This window comes from Notolabrus celidotus, chromosome 10 (genome assembly GCF_009762535.1).
Source record: "Notolabrus celidotus isolate fNotCel1 chromosome 10, fNotCel1.pri, whole genome shotgun sequence".
NCBI classification, from domain to species: domain Eukaryota; kingdom Metazoa; phylum Chordata; class Actinopteri; order Labriformes; family Labridae; genus Notolabrus; species Notolabrus celidotus.
In genome coordinates this window covers 23,433,452-23,449,461 of record NC_048281.1, presented here as the reverse complement: position 1 = coordinate 23,449,461, position 16,010 = coordinate 23,433,452, and the positions used below count along the sequence as shown (strand labels likewise).

Below are 16,010 nucleotides of genomic sequence, written 5' to 3'. Positions count from 1 at the left end.
TGAATCATTCAGATGTCTAACTGTACACACATGCCATCAGTCTCTTCAATAAGAATGAACTGTAAGTCAATGTAGGTGATCACAAAACATGTCACTGCAGATCCATTACTGAAATTTACTAAGACTCAGTATTATCATATGCAATCTTAGTAAATGAGATTAAAATGTATGCCTATATTTTCAACAGCACTCACTCCACTTTATTCACAATCATACAGACATATCAAATATGTTCCAAAGTGCATGAGCACGACACCAGGCAGATTATTTCCCCTTGTAAAAAAAAACAAAAAAGACATTCAGTTTGATGCTGATTCTTTCATCAACAGGGTGATGGACTGTAACAATAATTCTGTTCAGGATCAAACTCCAGTTTACTGCTTTAAACGACTTGTTCTGCATTCAGATATTCACCAGAATAATAACTTAAGTGAAGAAGAATGAGTTCCTATATCTGTTCATGAAATCAAGGGATGGGGTGATGCAAACTAACAGAAGCGTTCATAACAAAACTGTAATGAGTGTATATTCACTGACTGCACAATGTGCTCTATCAACATATTACTGGCTAAAAACAATGAAGTTAAATGCAGCTCATGGATTTGTTAATATACAAAAATGAATGAAATTCACCAAAAAGGAAAAAGAAACAAAAGACTATCTATACATTATTTATATTCATTCATATTGAGGACCGCACTTTACATTCATGGTAGCCTTTAGCCTGTTGTTCAGATTGTTTCACATCGACACACTTAATTTGGTCTTTGATGAATTTTGTTAAACACACTCTGAACAAACCGTATGAAATATGGCTAAAGAGATCTGTATTTGAATGGCTTTGATACCACTGCAGGGCAGCATGCTGCATTTGGAAAGCAAGAGCAGACAACAGTGTCATTGGGCCGCTCCACCCTCTGGAAGACACGAGGGAAAGGTTAATTAGCTCATTAAAAGCCCTCCGAGTGAGTGAAGCCATTTTTGTCACATACACATGGGGCAAGACGAGAAGCAAAGCTCATCCGACTATCAATTGATGATACTGGCAAACACATAAGTCACTACATTTTATCAAAATTCTCACCTTATTGTAAGTTCTCATAGGCTTCATCTTACTGACTATTTTTATACAATACTCACATGCCCATATTGAGGTTTGATGAGACAGTAATACTCATTCCAGCTGTCTGTGCTGACCTTTGAGAAATCATTTCCTGGTAAAATTAGAGTGTAGATACAGGATAAAAAAAGCTTTCTCTGTAAGGTCAGTGAGAAGTTCATCAAACAGATTTCCACAGAAAAGTTCTCGAGTTCATCAGAATTTTTCCTTGTTTATTTAAGTGAAGGAGGAGTAAATCAAAGACCCTGAATCCTGAAACCTCATTTGGGCCTCTGCTCAACTTCTTCTGTAAACATGACTCAGTATTTTGTTTTCTCCTGTGAAGTTACATTAAAACAGATCCCCTCTCAAAGTCAGTACAGACAGTAGAATCACACAAGCAAGCAGTACATCTTTCAGTGAACATATGGGGGCATGTATCACAGTATTGTGCTGAGACAGACTTCAGGTAATCTTACACCATCATTGAACTAAAAAACACACACAGATCGAATGCATCTGCAGGAGCTAACTGTGCTCAGTGTCAACATGAGCCAATTAAAGAGAAAAGACAATCATGTGCTAGTTGAGCATGAACAGAAGAAAGATACCAGGAAATATCTTGCAGCTTAGAGTAATCGCACTGAAACCAACGCAGTTTACAGGAAATAAGATCTCAGGAAATTAATTTTGATAAGCGGAAGTAAAGAATGAGTCACTGTTATCTTACCGACCACTTCAGCTCTGTCTTATTGTCTGGTGTCTGAACAAATTGTTCAACAGCACAAATATTTCTAATATGTTGTTGTATCATTAAAAACAGAGGGTACAAATAAATATTAATAAGTACAATGTCATGACGCACCAAGCAGGAGAGAAATAAACAACCTGGCTGTCAAAATATGTTGTCTGAAAAAAACTGTATTAAAAAAGATAAATAATTTTTTTTTTTTTTTAGAAGAGTATTAATTTATCTCAAGTAGTTATTAGGTTTCACTAAATTATAGCAGATCCTCATACAGTCATTGTTTTCTGTGCCATTATATCAGTGACTCTAATTTGTTTAAGCCGACCAATAAGAGCTTATTTTTTGTGGTTGTGCTGTGTCTCGCAGTGTGGACATGTATGCACTGGCTCATTCATAAAGGGTCATAGATACATGCATTCATAGCTGCAACACAAAAGAACCCACGAGGGCGATGACACCCTCCCTAAAAATCTTGAAAGAGTCAAATCATTGTTACAATATATTACATTTTCAGAGAGGTAAAAAGAGTAAAATAAGAGAACCTAGACAAAAGCATAAAAAAATGTACATTCTTTCCAAAAACAATTGAGTCAATTTGATCAGTTTCCACAACAGCATCCTCCGCCTCCTCCAGCTGAAGATCTGAAATCAACAGTCTGTCCCGGACTGTGTCATTTAGATTATGGTGACACTAGCTGTGGGCTGAGCGCTCTCCTCATGGGCGTGGCTCTTCAGCAGGTCTTTCATGAACTGCTCCAAAGCAGCAAAGTAGCCCTGACACTGCCATGTGTCATTATGTGTGCCCTCTGGAAAGATAGCCAAGCGCTTAGTCCGTGAAGGAGACAGCTCATACAGTTGTTTCATCATCACAGGTGGGATGAGTTGGTCCGACAGGCCGGACACAAACAGAGAGGGCATGCGGCACAGAGCTACCTGCCTGTAGGACAGAAACTGATTCCTGTAGCACCACAGGGGCAGCAGGCGCATGGGCAAGAAGGAGAAGAGTGTTGCTGCCATGTGGGGGATGCTGAGGAAGGTGTTTTCAACAATAATAGCTGCTACACGGTGAGGGTTAGCTGACGCCAATCGTACAGCCACAGCACCCCCCAGTGAGCGGCCAAATAGTACCACTTTTGTCTTGTCCAAATCAGGACGGGTCATGACATAGTCCAGTGTAGCCTCGGCATCTAGGTACAGCCCATCCTCACTGGGCTCCCCCTCGCTCTTTCCATAACCACGGTAGTCCACCAGCACCACGTTAGCTTTCAGATTGACTAGCATCAGCAGGGCATTTGGCACCCTGTGACCAATGTTACCTGCATTACCATGGAAATAAAGGATAGTGGGTGGAGAAGAGGAAGTGGGACAGCTTTGATTTCCAGGGGTGACTCCAGGAGGCGTGTCCCCTCCTGTGTAGCGAAGCAGGATGAGGTTGAGCTTCACACCGTCCTTAGTGCGGATGTACACATTCTCATGAGGGATTCCTGTTGGCATGGGAACATAAAGGCGGGAGGAGGAGGGCTGGTCAGGGAAGTAGAGGAGCACATCCTGGAACTTGTAGAGGATACCTGCCACAGAGGCTAAGATCAGAGCCAGGAGGAAAAACCCCCCGTAAAGATGGAAGGTGAGGATGAGCGCCAAAAGAGAGACTCGACAAGCACCCCAAGACCAGGAGGCCAGAGTCAGGGTGCAACGCTCCACTGCCCCCCACAGCCTCCAGGGCTTCTCCATGGCTACGCAAGAGCTGAGTCACAAGATGCACACTCTGCAAACACAGACAGAGCCAAAGAGGAGTAAAAGAGAGAGAGAGAGAGAGAGAGAGAGAGAGAGAGGAAAGTGGTTGAATACACATGTACATAATTGAAGTAATTACAAAATGGTTAAGTGCTCTATACAGAAAATGAAAATATGCACACTTCTGCTGGTGTTTTTGAACACGAAATGTCTGCACATTGCCTCCCTTTAGTTCTGTACTCACTAAGGGTTGACAAACACTGTCCTGTTTCTTCAGAACAATGTTCTAAAGTCCCACAAGCTGGCTGCAGGTTAGCTCATAAGCAGTCTGTTCAATGTGTTGCAAAATCCCATAGGATTATACAAATAATTGGTGAGTGCTAAAAAGTACTAATAGGTGCATTTTGACCAAGAGTACTACTTTCCCCTGAACTAAAAGGTTCTGGTGCCCCCATTGTTGTCTGCGTTTCGACCACGGGCTGAAGTAAATAGATTGTGCAAATCAGGCCAGTGACGTATGGAGAAAAAAAATTATATTAAATAATATTTTGAAATCTTAATAAAAAACTAAACTAGGATGCATTCCCAGGAACTCCCTCTGTGTTTCAACAACTGTGTAAACTCCACAAAGACCGTTACATTCAACCAAAAGTCCCAGGAAGTCCCAGTACCTTTGAAAAGTACTACCCCCCCCAAGCAGGGGCTTTTCAGGGGGGAGATTATCTACCCCTGAATTCAATTTAGATGCTGGTTCCTCAGGTCGAAAAGCACGTAGTTCCGGGCTAAAGTCCCTAGTTCCGGGGTAAAGTTCCTGCGGTCAAAAAATGCCTAATGCAACACCAGTGACTCCACTTACATAAGAATCCTTATTGACTGTTGAAGATAGTACTTCCATTTGTAAATGCATCTGCTACTAGTCCCAGCCACATCATGTACACAGTCTGTGGTCAATAGCTTCACTTATCTGTAAGTCTGTTGTAAGCAGATGGTAACTCCTGTTCATTAATGGCCCCAGCAGAGCAGGTATTCAGTCACTGCTGTAACAACACCCGATGAGGTATGTCTTACGTGTTAGCCGATATAAGGACTCGTAGGCTTGATGGTCTGAAAACTTCAACTTTACATAAGTAGTAAGCAGTAAAGATACATATACAGCTAGTATACGCCTAGTGGGTCTCTGTACGGCCAGTAATGTACACTTGGACATTAAAATAGTTGGATACACGTTTAAGACGCAGGGTACCAGGGGTGTCATAGTGGGGGGAAAAGGTGGGACTGACTACCTAGGGCCCAAGTGGGGAGGGGGGGCCTTAATGGCCTGAAATAAAAGTTTTTTTCTACACATTTTGTTTGGTTATAACTGCAATAAGATAACTGAATGTGTCTGAATAAATAAACAAACATTCAGAATTCCTTTCTGGAAAAAAGGGGAGTCTCGGCTCTGTGAGATGCGCGTTTCATGCCTAAAGTGGGGAATTGTCATATTTTCAGGTGTGGCTGAATCTGATTGAAAAGGAAACTGTAGGTTTATAGAGTTTAATTTTACTTCATGAGGTTAGATTATACCAAATAATGCCCCCTTATTGTTAATCAACAAGTCACTTGGCTTCAAATAATCTTGTTTAAAGAGGTGGACAGTCTGAAGGTCAATATTGTGCAGTTACATTTGGAGAATTTGTAAAATAAACAATATTGATATGTAGCTTAGATTTGAGTCTGTTAACCAGGATAGTTTTAAGCATATATTTTTGTTTAATGCAAATAAACCAGTATTATAGCAGCAATGTTATATTTTGTAGGGTTGGCTGTGGTGATGGGGCCCACTGAGATATCTTTTCAGGGGGGGCAGAATCCCTGGTGACGCCTCTGCAGGGTACATGATACATTTGCAGACATTGCACCTGGTAATTGTAAAGACCCCACCCTTATGTCAAACATGGTGACGACTGCGAGTAGCATGAGGAAAACTGCAAATAGCTAGGATTAATGTTAGGAATGGATGTGGAGTTAGCGTTTGACAGCTAAAGCTCACTGACGTTCAGCGATACCGATATCTATTTATAGTTGGCAAAAACTAGATACTACAGCAGTAAAGGGCGTCAGACCGAGCTCAGAAGTCACTGACTATAACTCAAAATAAGAGTTACTAACATGTACGTAAGCTAGCTACAAGTTGGCTCTGTGAGAAGCTAACAAACAAGCTATCACTTCCTCCTCTAGCTTACACCATTGCAGAGCGTTTTAAGTTAGCCACCTCATTTTTCAGGGGTTAGCATTGTAGCCACATACTCACCCTTCTCTCATTTTCTGCTCCTCAGCAGCTCGAAATCTTAACAAAATCACGAAACATAGACAGCAAGGTAATTGTCACTCAGCTCAGCTGCAGGTTACTAATTCAAACCGAAAGTTAACTTGTGACAACGCAAGGTGAGTAGCCGACGGCAAGAACCGGTAAGGCTAGCTCTTGCTACACAGCTGGTTAGCATCACTGGTGTAACGTTCATAAGTTCCGTGTTGGGATCGGCACAAGTAGCAAAGTTCCGCACGACACCTTCTTCTCCATCGTCTTCTTATTTACACATCAGCTGGTGTTCCTTTACTTGCACAAGTGCCATCCTATGGAGTTGTTCCGCATCGGCCATTACGGCGCATAAACCGGACAGGAAGCCCAGCAATGTCCTCTTTACTCCCACTTTACTCCTGTTTGCTCTTTTATCCAGCTCCTGCAAATCTCTCTCTCTCTCTCTCTCTCTCTCTCTCTCTCTCTCTCCCTCTCTCTCCCTCTCTCTCATACATTTTGCACAACTTTTATTTAGTAGTTTTTTCCCTGTTACTCTTTTGGTTGACAGTAGAGATGGGATTTATGGCTCTTTGAAGGGAACCGGATCTTGAGGAGCCCTTGTTATATTTATTTATTTATTAGAAGTCAACCAGGGGTAACTTGTTTTTATCAAGGAAACAATCTCTGGTAGCAGTTATACAATAAGATTTGGATCAGAATAATTCAAACTTATACATCCCATCAGTATATATACTCTATTGGTTGGAACTATTCTGAAATATTGATTATAATTTCATTTGGCATTGTAAACATTCCATAAGATGGTTCCATATCCCCATGCTTCGACAGTGAGATCACTATTTTGAAAAGTCCCTTTGTTGCACTAAAAAAACTATGCAGGCTACAGATAACTTCCATGCCAAACAACTTTACTGTAAAATTTTCCACACAAGAACATTTTAACAATACAGAAAAAAATATAAAAAATGATAAATAACAATAAATATATATGTATATAAAAAATATAAACAAAACTAGAATAAAAATGAGGACATTATAAAAATGTGAATGCAAAATTGTGCTACCCCACCTGGTGTTTCTACACCTGAACTACTTTACAAAAAGGAGCTCAGCTTCTTGACTCAAATCCACATCAAAACAATGTAAACAATAACAAAGTGTAGACAATAAGTGTGAACAAAAGACTCATGGTGCACGCAGGTGACACGTGAAGGCAGCGCGGGCAAACTGCATAAAAAAAAGCTCCCAACTGCGAATCGGTTCTAATCGTTCACTTAAAAGAGCTGTTTAAAAGACCGACTTGTTTGCGAACGTCACATCTCTAGTGGACAGTAACAGAGTAAATTTACTTGAGTACATTTTTTTGTACATTTTTGAGTATTTGTACTTTACTTGAGTATTATTTTTTGAGGAAACTTATTACTTTTACTCCACTCAATCTGAAAGACAATTATTGTACTTTTGACTCCACTACATTTCTATCAATGTTGTAATTACTCACTACACTTTTGCTTTGAAGTCAGCTCATGAATTTCCTTCTCTTTTCGGAAATCTGATCCAAGACAATAAAATGTCTTTGTGTAGTTGTGTTTGTCTGAAACGCAAGTTATAGTCCAACCCTGCAAAGCATCTTATTTCATTTCAAACTATTTACAATTAACCATAATATTGTCAATGTATTCTTTACTCTGTAATCTTGTGAAATTCTTATAACAATCAAATTACCCAACTCTTTTAAATATATCCACACATTTCACAAAAAAAAATGTTTATAAGCTTGAGAAGTCACCACTGCCTGTGCTATTAGATTTTTGTCCACCAGGTGCTGCTCTTGTAAAGAATATAATCCAAAGAATCAGCAGTAAAGGTTGATGTCACTGGTTTACAGTAGACTCCACACATTTAAGAGATAGGGATGCTTCAGGTTAGGTCAACAATGCTCTGTCATGCCGCACATATAAACAGAGGATGTGGCTTTTGGCGATCCAGGTCATAAAGTCAAAATTGGCCCTTTTCCCATTACGTTTCTTTTTTAATTTTGATGTTGGTTTACAAGAACCAGCACTGACCACTGTAAATCAAGCTTCCCAGGATGGAGGTTCTCAGAAGCCTCTGTTTCCTAAATCATGACCTTCATAAAAAAGTATATGTGGAAAGCTGATATTGGCTTGCTGCTGAGATCTCAAATGAAGACTATAAGAAATCCTGTTTTTATGTGTTGGTGGAGAATTGACACATCTCCACCAACACATCACACCTCCAAAAGTGGGTCAAATTGTAGATGTGACAGCAATAACACACCGAGCTGCTAGCAGGAGGGTGCTGGGAGAGATATCATTGAATGAATTGTCCATCGATGGAAGGAACAGCAAGGTCAGAAAACCTGCACCTGACATTCAGTTCAGCTCCTGTTCACCTGCAGAATGACTTCACTTTGACTCTGACAATAATTGCGCAAGATATCGTCTCCAAAACAAACAGAGGCAGGTTTACTCAAGATTGACCGTGACAGCAATCATGAATATCATGAAATATAAGCACAGCATGGGGAATAAGCTTGTTGACTATAACACAGGGATGATATTCCTCTTCCTGGGCTACCCTGTAGTATTTCCGTTTTTAACATCTTGCTCACATTCAATGTGACCTTGGAGCAGAGAGACAGATCATGTGCAAGCTAGCACAGCTGTTGGCTGTGTCCAGCTCTGTCCTTGAAGTTGGTTTCATCTAGGGTGTTGAAGGCAACATAAACACCCTAGATGGAGCATGCTTTCATTCTGTTTGATGGCAACTTCAAAGGCTAACAAAATTACGTCTATGTAAACTGATAGTATTATGACTGTATAAAAACATATAGTTAGTAAATGAGATATTGTTTAAGCTAATTTCCTGATTAGGGTTGCAAAGGGGTGGAAAATTTCCACAAAATTTCCATGGGAAGTTAAGCTGGGGAATTTTGGAAATATTCCAAATTAGAAATTATGGGAATTTATGGGCATTAACTGGGAATTGAGGGTAATTTAATGGAAAGGTATCATATCCAAGCATAGATATTTGTTTTGTTATAAGCAGACATCCGTCCAAAATAATGCAATTAAAACAGATTTATTTGTAAGTATAACTTTATCAAGGGTTAAACATTTCATTGAACAATCAATTATTTCATTGAAGTACAAAAACATGAATGTTGAGTTAAATATTTCTCATCCCCCTGACCCAACCCATTCAAAAATTAACAAAAGTGCAATCCCAACAAAGTCTCCTTGAAAATGTTAAATGAAAGGAGCCCCTCTCCCTCCAAAAAAGTCCCATTCAACATGCTAATAAAAAGTGCATGTAGGGGGCGTGGTCTCAAGAGCCTCAAGGAATAGCATAGATATTCAACAATTCTTGCATGAAATCTGGTGGTTTTAGTCAGGATTATACTAAAATATATTTTCCCCAACTATATTTGAGTTCCCTATTAAGAGCCAACCTTCAATTTAGTAAAGTCCTGGTTTATTCCCGTTATTTCCAATAAATTCCAGTTAATTCCCATGAAAAGTTTCCGACTTTGAAAATTCCCGGAATTTTGCAACCCTATTCCTGATGCTGAAAATAATAGAGGAACTACAATATGGTTGTGTTTGAGAAGATGTATGCAGTGTAGTACTTCAAAGTACAATGTTATGATGTCAACACTTGTATAGTGTGGCATGGCAGGGTATTATGGGATGGCAAACCCTTACGCTTTGGTCCGGATCTAGCTTACCTCGTCAGGATCCTAATTCACTAACCGGCAAACCAACTAAAAACATAGACAAGTTGACAAAAATATAGATATGTTTATTGATTAGAATTGATTGATCTATATAGCTTAAAAAAAGTCCCACCAATTCCATTTGTGGTAATGCTTCCCTAGCAATCAGCCTGCTTTTGAGACAAATTAACATTATCCAAAACTAACACTTTTGTCACAGTGTCAAAGGGCAGAGGATAAATGTGGCAGAGCTCTTTTCCACGGGTTGATTTGATATGACTTGTGTGATCAGGTTGTCCCTGGCGTAGCTTTTGCTGTTGAGAATTAATCATTGTTGTAATTAGGGATTGACCAATCAGACTCAAGTCTTTAATACAGGTATGTAGTAATATGTTGTCAATGTCCATATATGTCCATATATATATATATAACTTTGAAAAAATGTACTCTAAGATCATGTGCATTTTCAAGCAGGATTTATTATTTAAGCTTAAAAATACAGAACCATAGAGTAGTGTCTTCTTCAATGGCTGGCAGGAGCTGTAGTATATCTGATATGCATGACAGGCATAAACACGCGCACACACACACACACACACACACACACACACACACACACACACACACACACACACACACACACACACACACTTTGCTGTGCTATGGTCTCTAAAGGTTTTCGAGAGTGCTGCATTCTGATGGCTTCAGCATACAAGAGAATGACAGCTGGCAAGTTCACTCTCTCTTTCCTACACCTCAATTACCTCTGACGTGTCAGTCAAAACATCTATTACACACATACTCAAACCTGATGCACACTCATACGCACACACTCTGCTGCTGCACTATCCTATCCCATGACTCAATTACCTCAAATATAGCACTCTAAACAGCTGGAGGGCCCGAGCTCAATAATACAAATTCAGAGCTGCTACAGGACGAGGAGTGACTGCGATGACCTGGCCTGGGAATATCATATCATCAGGCCAAGGGACGAGCTTACTATTCACCTCACATCGTGCACCCAATGGCAAGCTATTGATAGGCATTGATTTTTCTGTCAGTCAGCACCTTTAATGACTGGCACTGCATCTCTATCTCCACATGTGCCGCTGTCGCTTTCCACACATTTTTTTGCCGTTCGGGTTCGTGAAAGACATTGCTGAACCCGTCTGACACCATTGTGAGTGATACCTCTTTGATTTGCGAGTCACTGAATGCCATGCACAAGGTGATAGATGTGGTGTCCATGGCTACAATGTAAATGTGTTGTCACCTTGGAGACAGAGCATTGCTTTGAGTTAGAGAGGACAGCTACATAATGCAACTCGTTTTGAACACATCACACAGGAGAGAGCAAATGCAAGCAGAAGATACCTGCCAGAGGGCTACAACATGAAACTACTGTCCTGTATTTCATTGATTTATAATTAACAAAGTGAGAGCTCCCATGGCTTTAATCCAGTCAGTCATCAAGGTTTAATGAGGTTGCACATAAAGTAAAGTGATGGCCTAATCAGCTAAAAGAAACAGGCAGGCCTACCTGGCATTGTGAAGTGCTGTAGGCCCAAACACTGTGCCTGCCAGGATGAAATAGTGTGGAAATTGCTGCATGTCACAGGAATCAATTAGGAGCCTCCTGTGACGAAGAGGCAGACATTTAATAAAGGCTACATTTCCCTCGTTTCCCATGCTAATGAACCTTCTGGTATGCCTATGATGATATCTATCAGTGCCATTAACCTATAGACACAGCTTTGTATGTATAGGCTTATCTGTGCGTAGTCCTGTTTGCAACACGTCTAACCAAGGTGAAGAGAGTGGTGAGGACTTGGAGACTATAGTCAGAAAAGGAACTATTCTACAGCAAAGTGATGTCTAATTTAGCCAAACATGGTTATCTCTTCTTATTATCCATCTGTTTTACTGATCTTGCGGTTGTGTAAGATGCTTGATTGTCAAAACCTCTTTACAACGATGGTTAACTTTCACTAATATGAGCAACACCAGAGGCAAACTGATCACACATCTTGTCAAATCAATCCGCGGTAAAGAGTTCCAGCAGATTTTGCTTCTGCTTGTTGACCCCAAAGACCGTAAGGTGAGGGAAAACCATTAGTTTATGTTCGCATTAAAACAATGTGGCTATAATCCTGGTTTCGGTTAGCATGCTAATCGGCTGGCTAAACAACATGGATTTTTACAACTTGGATCCTGTCTAGCATTCCTAGCAATGAGCGGTGCAGGTGAGGGCAACTCTGAGTTACCGATCGCCAGGGATGGGCAATTCAAGGCAAAATACTATTTGATAATCATTGGCATCTATTCAAATTCAAATAATCTACACACCTGTGTTACGTTAACCAGCAGCATGCCGAGATGCTGCTTGTAACACTGTCAGCGTTGGTGTTTCTGTGAAGTGCTGTGGCCAAGCGGCAACCTCTGGTCTCAAACTATGAAGCCCATGCGGAAGTGTTATAAACTGCAATTCATCAAGAATCCGCTTGAGTCTGGCTGCAGAAACACATGAAAGCACATAAACACCAATTCAAAAAAGACAATCTTTGCAGCATTAATAAACATGTTTACAGACTGTTACAAAAAATGGCTTGGCTCTACATAGCTAATTTCTCTATCGGCACACACTGTACGGAGGGTGAATTTTTTTCTAATGCAACGGCTCAGAAGATATTAAGATTACGAGTTTTAGCCCAAATAAGGGCATGGCTGACTTAACTCCTGGACGGGAACACATAGCTGTTGGCTAGGAGGCTCAAACTCCGCCTCTTTACGTCACCCTTTGACTGGTTGAGTTCAGCATTACCAAAATGGCTGCCGCCGTCGTTTGGCTTCAAAACAGCGCTCAGGAACAGATGGGTGACGTCACAGATACTATGTCCATTATTTATACAGTCTATGGCTGTGGCGCGTGTCTATCGATCACTAGAAACAAACTTAAATCATGAGCAGTTGTGATGATAACAGAAGTGTTTTGCCTCGTTTATTTTTAAAGGTGTGTTAACCGCAGTGCTTAGAAAAGAAGAGCTGAATGAGGAAAGTTTAATGTTAAAGCAACTGCAACAGGCAGATAAGAATCCACCACCATGGAACATTAAGGTTGCAGTCGAATCACTGGAACTCTTTTTCAAAAACTGTATATATAAATCAATAAAATTATCTTTTAATCAAGGTTTTTTGCCACTGTGTTTGTATAAGCGGGATAATGTATGGTTAGCAGGTAGTTATGGGATATAGAATCCCGACAGGATGGACAAAACCCCCCATGCGAAGCAGACTGTTTAATTAACTGGATTCCTAACTGTATAAAGTACACTACAGAAGATATGGAAACATGAGAAAAGTGATCACCACCTTTCCTGAAATGCCCCCATCATATCTGCAGCATCTAGAGAATGTTAATAATCTTATCATTAATCTCCCAGTCTTCCCCCAATCTCCTCTGATGGTAGAGATGGGTAATTAGCACATTAAGCCAATGTGCCAAAAATAAAGATGAAAAGATGACTTTTAGAGAACACTTTCTTTGGCTCTCCAGACACTTGAACAGCATCCACAGTGGCAACACCACTTGCCAGAGGTGCTAAAACAGTCAGTCTTCAAATGTATTTTTAATGTCATTAACTAAAAATGCCAGCTTTTGTCTTTGAATTGCTATTTCTGATCTTGCCACACAATGTTTAAATGAAGAAGTGGTCTGACATTTCAGGAAAGTTTACTTTCTTGCTGAGATCTGAGAGGCCCGTTTTGACTCTCATGACTGATATTTAATATGAGGCCAAATGCAGGAAGCAACAAGCTTAGTTTAGCATTGCAAATATTCTCCAGTCTGACAAGCAGCTCAAAGCCTGTGTAGCATGTTTGCTGCTGTTCCATATTTACACTAAAAAGAAATGATTTACCTCGCAAAAAAATAAGTTTTTATGCTAGCTTTGACCAATATAAGTTGACTTAAAGCTGGGGTTGGTAGTCAGATTTAGATACACTTTTTGTTTGCTGGTAAAAATTATCTTTATGTCCCAATGGCAATCAATACATAATGTGTTCTTAAAAAAGAGTGGGGAAAAAAGCTGCTATCTACAGCCGGAGTCAACCTGGGAAAACACCAACCAATCCCTGCCTTTGGGAGCCAATTTATGAAACCAATCAAATCCCGTCCTGCCGTTCTGCCCGCCTCCTGTGCGTACATTTTCCTGTTTTGTTTGTGTTTTTTACTTTCACTATGATAAAGTTTTGGTGTTTTCTTACTGCTGAGTGAGACATGAGTTGACGTAGTGCAAAACACAAACGATGTGCTGAGGACCGGTTTTGAATCAGTCACGATCATATGGTCGTGAATCAGTGGCGCTCGTGCATGTGAGCGTCATTTTGGAGGAGCTCTGAGGGGAGGGGGGGAGGAGTTAGACGGAGTCCTGAGGAAATGCTACATTCAAATTCATGCTAGTTCTCAGTGACTACCAACCATAGACTGTAAATAAAAATGGACAGCGTTGCTCCGCCTCTTCCCGTTGTACAGTTCTGAAGCCAAAAAATCCCTCTCCTGGGCGCAGCCATTGTGCAGCCAGAGCCTGTGAAGCCTTTGTAATATGCTCCGCCCTACAGCATAACGTCACAAGACGCTGTGTGCCCTTTGAAGTTTCGTTCTACGGCGGCTGTGAATCAAAGGAAACCCGGAAGTAAAACCCCGTTTTTTAAACTCTAATAACTAACGAAAAAGAAACTTTTCAGAAAAGAGGCCTTGGACAAAAAACAGTCAAATACTAACTACATATCGCCACAGCATACGGATGTGAGAAACATTCGTACGACGTGTATTTATTTTTTAAAGTTTGACTGCGGGAGACAGATTTTTTGACCTATACTGCAGCCAGCCACCAGGGGGCAGTCACACTGCTGAAAGCCTCACCACCAGGGCCGTATCCGGCACGCTTGCTACCAACCCTAGCTTTAAGAGATCTATTCAAATAAGTAAGGTTTGAAGGCTTGTCTCCCTCTTTTTCATCTCCATTTCTTGTGTAGCATCAACAGCTGAACAAAGCACTGTGTAAATAGACTATGCAATTATTCTTGTATATTCGGTCCGAACCGGTTCTTGCTGAGGACCTTCATTCACATTTACTTTTTATTTATCTTTTCAAGGAGAAATAAGAAATTCTTACATTCTAAAGTTTGCGTAAAATAAGTTGACTGTTTATTGTTTTTTTAATTGTGACCAACACAATTTGTGCACTGTAACTTCCTAAAATTCTTTGCTAGCTAAAGATGCTACATGTTTATTTGGAAATTCTGGAACTATTTTGAACCATCTAACCTGCCCCCTTTAACATTCATCATCATCCTCATCTTTATCCTTACCTTATATTAATTGCAGTAACAGAAATATTTGTACAGCCCCTCTTTGCCTAAAGCTCATTACAATAGTAGAAGCCAAAACATTTCTCTCTGTGAAGGGCATTTTCTTTTTGAAGGAGTTAGAACCATGAAATAGTGTCAGCAGCAAGCCCTATTTGAAAAAGTGCAATATCAAGGGCATGCTGTAATTACAATGTGTTCAATTTAGCCTGTGGAGACTTCAGACTCTGCAGAGAAGTAGAACCAACTGTCCTTGAAAAATGCAGCCACGGAGTCCAGAGGTTGGTAAAGGTGAAACAAACTGTGGCGATTTCAGTGTATATAGGGTCATGTGTGTGACCACCATTCACTTAAAGAGCAAATTCACTCAATTTAGAGAAAGCAGTCACTTTGTGAAGGTCAGTCTGACCTGTAATAAGTGATTGTTTGAGTTGTTTTGGGAGATCACTCCTGACTAAGCTGATACCAGCGGACATGGAGACCCTGGTCGCCAGTAGAAACAGGCGGGTTGTGGTCCAGATGAAAGGTTACTGTTTTATCCTGTGGGGATGGAAAGGCCATCTTTCATTTCTCATTTAAGAAGTGTGTGTGTGTGTGTGTGTGTATGTGTGTGTGTGTAGGGGGTGTTTGTGTGTGTGTGTGTGTGTATATGAGTATTGACTGGCGAGAAATGAGCCACAATGCTAGTTTTGATGCTAGTTAAGTCTTTGATCTGGATGAAATAACATACAGTTCTTGTTTTTTTCAAAAGCTTTATTTATACATTTTCATTTATAACATTACAGAAGAATTGCTAACACCTGGCCCTAAATAAGTGGCCAGAACATTAAACTAATTACACAAAATATGAATTCAAAAATCAATCAAATTAAAAGTAATTTCAGAAAAAAACCCACATTTCAGATGTAAGGTACTAACAAGGTATATAAATTACTTGCACTCGAACGAAAGGAGAACAAGTTGGTCAATGGTCAGAGGTCAATTATCCATCTTTCATAACACAGTCTTTTATTCACTC

The 16,010-nt window shown here is 40.2% G+C and overlaps 2 protein-coding genes across 3 annotated transcripts in view; one reads left to right on the top strand and one right to left on the bottom strand.

Moving 5' to 3' along the window:
- LOC117819877 (transmembrane protein FAM155A) overlaps positions 1 to 16,010 on the top strand; it is a 182,632-nt gene that overhangs the window by 27,752 nt on the left and 138,870 nt on the right. The gene's annotated exons all lie outside the window — the stretch shown is intronic.
- Positions 1,307 to 6,247, bottom strand: abhd13 (abhydrolase domain containing 13). Its single transcript, XM_034693384.1, has 2 exons — positions 5,875 to 6,247; positions 1,307 to 3,612 (listed from the first exon to the last, which is right to left on the bottom strand). Exon 2 carries the CDS (start codon positions 3,576 to 3,578, stop codon positions 2,523 to 2,525), a length of 1,056 nt encoding a protein of 351 aa, XP_034549275.1. The 5' UTR covers positions 3,579 to 3,612; positions 5,875 to 6,247; the 3' UTR covers positions 1,307 to 2,522.